The sequence below is a fragment of the Acanthisitta chloris genome, unplaced genomic scaffold (genome assembly GCF_000695815.1).
Source record: "Acanthisitta chloris isolate BGI_N310 unplaced genomic scaffold, ASM69581v1 scaffold2678, whole genome shotgun sequence".
NCBI classification, from domain to species: Eukaryota; Metazoa; Chordata; class Aves; order Passeriformes; family Acanthisittidae; genus Acanthisitta; species Acanthisitta chloris.
In genome coordinates, this window is record NW_008687408.1 from 21 (window position 1) to 4,547 (window position 4,527).

Here is a 4,527-nt window from a genome sequence, read left to right on the forward strand (position 1 = left end):
GTGCCCCCGGCCCCGCGGAGCGGATTCCTTTCTTACCGTGTTTTATTCTTTTCGCATTCCTTATTCTCTCGTGGTTTCTCCAGCGCCTGGCACACGATAGAGAGGGTGCCAGAGCCCGCTGGCTCCCCTCCGAGGGAACCAGAGACATCCCTGCGCTTTTGTTAGCCAGCGGCCCGGGGCCCGAGCGACTGCGGGCGGATGCTCGCTCTGATGTCCTCCCGACGAGCGCTACACTTCGGGGCGTTCTGCTTCGGTTCCTAGAGTCGCCCAGCGAGGCGGGGATTCCGCTGTGCCTGGCTGAGATGCTAACTGGCGCGTTTGGTTCCTTTGCAGCCAACCCTTGCTGCTCAAACCCCTGCCAGAACAGGGGGGTGTGCATGACTGCAGGATTTGATCGGTACCAGTGCGACTGTACGAGGACAGGATACTACGGGGAAAACTGCACCACACGTAAGTACACCAAATCTCTCTTCCTGGAAACGAAGCTGACAATTCAGTGCCGGCATTGGAGAGCATTCTCGATAGCTTGTTTATAATAATCTCTCCACTCTGCTGACAGCGGAATTCTTCACGTGGCTGAAGCTAACACTGAGACCTTCACCAAATACTGTTCACTACATCCTCACCCACTTCCAGGGAGCCTGGAACATCATAAACAACATTCCCTTCTTGCGCGATGCTATTATGAGATACGTACTAACGTGTAAGTGTGAATTCTCTCTTCCAGTCCTCTTAAAACTGGCGGAAGTTACCTGTAGGACTCCAGACCATTACACTGTCTGTGTGTAAAGTAAGCGGCCAAAGCTGCTCTAAGGCTAAAACACTAGCCAAGGGTTAAGACTGATGCGTGATACAGACTTGCACGGAACATGCTGAAGTGCAGTTGGCTCTGGTTTCTGTCAGAATCCAGGATTGTGCTCCAAATGACTCGTGTTAACAGTGGGATCCGGCTGAAAAGCCAGGACCCAGTCCTGTTATTCAGTAACTGCAGTCCTATCTAACATCAGCGGCTGATACGTCTGGAATTTACATCCGCTGCAAATACATGGAAAAGATCTGGCTTTGTGATTTACTTTTTGAGACCAGAATGTACAGTTAAAAATAATTAAATACTTGTTTGTCTTTCAGCAAGATCACACTTGATTGACAGCCCACCAACTTACAACAGTGACTACAGTTACAAGAGCTGGGAAGCTTACTCCAATCTTTCCTATTATACAAGAAGCCTCCCACCAGTAGCGCTTGACTGCCCAACACCGATGGGTGTTAAAGGTAAGGAATACACCAGATGGGCAATGCTCACTTTTGGTGTCTTCTAAGAGGATAAGTAGAAATTCCTATGAGTCCTGTAACCTTTGCTCCCTGTAGCTGACTTTAAGAATAACCATGGTTTGGACACATAGTGTAAAAACCTAAAAGATGATTAAAGTGGTTCTTGTTACGGAGTTGCGTGCTAAAAGTGGGGAACTTAGAGGTTTCGAATTAAATCAAGAAAGTGAGCATAGAAGAGCAGACGATTCCCCTTATTTGTGTACTGCTGTCCTTCAGTATTACACTGAAAGTCTTAAGTCTTTTTGTTAGGAACAAAATTAAGAATTGCATAAATAGAGCTGTTGAATATCTAACTCTTTCTCTCCCTCACAGGTAAGAAAGAACTCCCAGATTCAAAGGTGATCGTGGAGAAGTTTTTGCTAAGGAAAAAATTCATTCCTGACCCCCAAGGCACAAATGTGATGTTCACGTTCTTTGCCCAACACTTCACTCATCAGTTCTTCAAGACAGACCACAAGAAGGGACCTGGCTTCACCAAGGCTCTGGGCCACGGGGTACGGGCATAGCTCTGTCACTTGGGCACAGCTCGTGGTGTTTAGGAGCCACTGAGCAGCTGGAATGGCATCTTGCAGGTTGCCAGGGGACACAAACACGTGTGCACACCCTGTGCAACACTGTGTGCCACAAAGCCATGGGATCACCCCTGCTGGAACTTCTCCTTAGGCCAAATTCCAGCATCAATAGCATCTCTTCCCAGTCAGAACCACAGGCTTTGCACAAGCAGTTCTGCTGACAGTATCTGCCTGGTCATCTCTGACTTATTATTCCCCAAAATCTGCCTTCACCTACAGCATGTTAGTGTTAATGAGTATCCAGAACTCCTCTAAACTCTGCTTTGGTCGGTTCCAAAGAGCTGTATCCAGCACTAAAGTGAGTATCCAGAACTCCTCTAAACTCCGCTTTGGTCAGTTCCAAAGAGCTGTATCCAGCACTAAAGATCTACTGTGCTGCAAATCAAAGAAACTTAGTTTAAAAAGAACTTGAGGAGCAGACTCAGATTTAGGATCTTTACCTACAAAACAGGCAGCCTTTGGACAAAGACTTCTTTGCTCTAAGTGTAATCTGTATGTCTAAACCAAAGCCACAAACCATGTGTATATATACAGAGAGCTGTAGAAAGTTGCTGACACTGTAAACAAAGTCCTTTTAAATTGCCAATTTAACAACCTCCTCTTATGCAGAGATGGCTCCAGTTGCCAGGAAATAATTTGGCTTCATCTTACATATCAGTGCATGATACTTACAAGGTAGCAGTAATATAATTAAAAGGTAAACATCTGGAGGGTGAACTCCTATTGGTATCCATAGAAGTGGGATATATCCTGAAATATCAAAAAATGCAGGTTGTCTTCATGTTCCAAATGCTCTTATTTTATAGGTTGACTTGAACCACATTTATGGAGAGACTCTGGAGAGGCAACTTAAACTGAGACTTCGGAAGGATGGAAAGCTAAAATACCAGGTACGTTCTACCTCAAAGTTCCTGCCTTCTTCTTGGATGACATATATTTCCTAATTTAGTGCTCTGTGCATGGTGTAGCTGATCAAAAGTGTAAGACTAATGCAGTACTAACAGTCAACACAGCTTAACCCTCAAGTATCATAGTTCACAAGTCTCATTTTGTTCTTGTCCCTCCCTGACAGATGATTGATGGAGAAATGTACCCTCCGACGGTGAAGGACACACAGGCAGAGATGCTGTACCCTCCCCACGTCCCCGAGCACCTGCAGTTTTCTGTGGGGCAGGAGGTGTTTGGTTTGGTCCCAGGCCTGATGATGTACGCCACGATCTGGCTGAGGGAACACAACCGTGTCTGTGACGTCCTGAAAAAGGTGCATCCGGAATGGGATGATGAGCAGCTCTTCCAAACTGCTAGACTCATACTGATAGGTGTGTGTCACTTCTACTACGTGCAACTCTAACCTTCTCTTGAGCGTGAAGAGGTGTGGTAAGAGGAAAGCTACCACTTAAGTTGGTGTGTGAGTGGTGCCTTCATGGCCTGTCACGGGGGTTGTGTTGAGGTACATCTCCCCAGCTCTGCTAAAGACAGGACTGAAGAAAACTGAGCTAAGCTTCCTTATGCAAGGGAAGCAGAACAGAAAGCAGTGAAAAGGCTCCTTTCTCAAGAGAAAGCATGTGAGGCTAGATGACCTCAGGCTCTCAGATATGGATTTTTTGTGTTTTTTTCCCCTAGGGTTGGGTCAGTACAGGTATGCTTTAAAAGAAAGGCTGTGACGGATTTTTTGTGGTTTTTTCCCCTAGGGTTGGGTCAGTTCAGGTATGCTTTAAAAGAAAGGCTGTGATTAAGTCTGAAGTTCAGAAGGTTGTGCAAAATTTAACATTTCTGCTTTCTAATTGTCTGCTCAGTGGTATTTCATCTTATGTAAATGGTCGTGTACACTAAGCTTGAAGACCTTGCCCATACACTACATATAATTACAACCATAAACCAAGACAATCCTGTTATACAGCTCAGAAGCTGAGAGTTGCTTTCAGACACCGACTTTCTTTCTCATCCCTTAGCTCTCTCCTGGAGAGTACTGAATATCTGAACACAGCATAGATAATCAGTGTCTGCACTGTGTGTAGCACAGCGCTGTGTGCTGTTCTCTGGAGCATGCAAGTCACATAAAAACATGACTTGCTTTCTAGAAGAGATTACACAACATCAAAGTGTTTGGTGTCCTGATCGCTACAGTATTTTTTAGAACAGTTCAGGAATGGTATTTTCTACACCACCTAAAGTTTCTCAGGGAACCAGTGCCAATATTCTCTCCCGTTCCTTTGGCCAACAGGAGAGACAATCAAGATCGTTATTGAGGACTATGTGCAACACTTGAGTGGTTACCACTTCAAGCTCAAGTTTGACCCTGAGCTGCTATTCAACCAGCGGTTCCAGTACCAGAACCGTATCGCAGCCGAGTTCAATACCCTGTACCACTGGCACCCGCTTCTGCCCGACACTTTCCAGATCCATGACCAGGAGTACACCTTCCAGCAGTTCCTCTACAACAACTCCATAATGCTGGAGCATGGCCTTTCCCATATGGTGAAGTCTTTCTCCAAGCAAAGGGCTGGCAGGGTAGGTACTTGCTCAAGTTGCCGGTGAACCAACAGGGACATAAGCCGAGGGTGGGACAAGAGAGTATAAAGCTATTGAAAACTAATCACGGACTATAAAGGCACAGCTTCCT

At 45.9% G+C, this 4,527-nt stretch overlaps 1 protein-coding gene across 1 annotated transcript in view; it reads left to right on the top strand.

Moving 5' to 3' along the window:
- Window positions 1-335: 335 nt before the first annotated feature.
- Window positions 336-4,527, top strand: part of PTGS2 (prostaglandin-endoperoxide synthase 2 (prostaglandin G/H synthase and cyclooxygenase)) — a 4,923-nt gene continuing 731 nt past the window's right edge. The window contains exons 1-7 of the mRNA XM_009080564.1: window positions 336-450; window positions 560-703; window positions 1,129-1,272; window positions 1,645-1,826; window positions 2,711-2,794; window positions 2,977-3,223; window positions 4,129-4,415. Coding sequence (XP_009078812.1) covers window positions 378-450; window positions 560-703; window positions 1,129-1,272; window positions 1,645-1,826; window positions 2,711-2,794; window positions 2,977-3,223; window positions 4,129-4,415 — 1,161 coding nt within the window. The 5' untranslated portion in view covers window positions 336-377. The remainder of the gene's footprint in view (window positions 451-559; window positions 704-1,128; window positions 1,273-1,644; window positions 1,827-2,710; window positions 2,795-2,976; window positions 3,224-4,128; window positions 4,416-4,527) is intronic.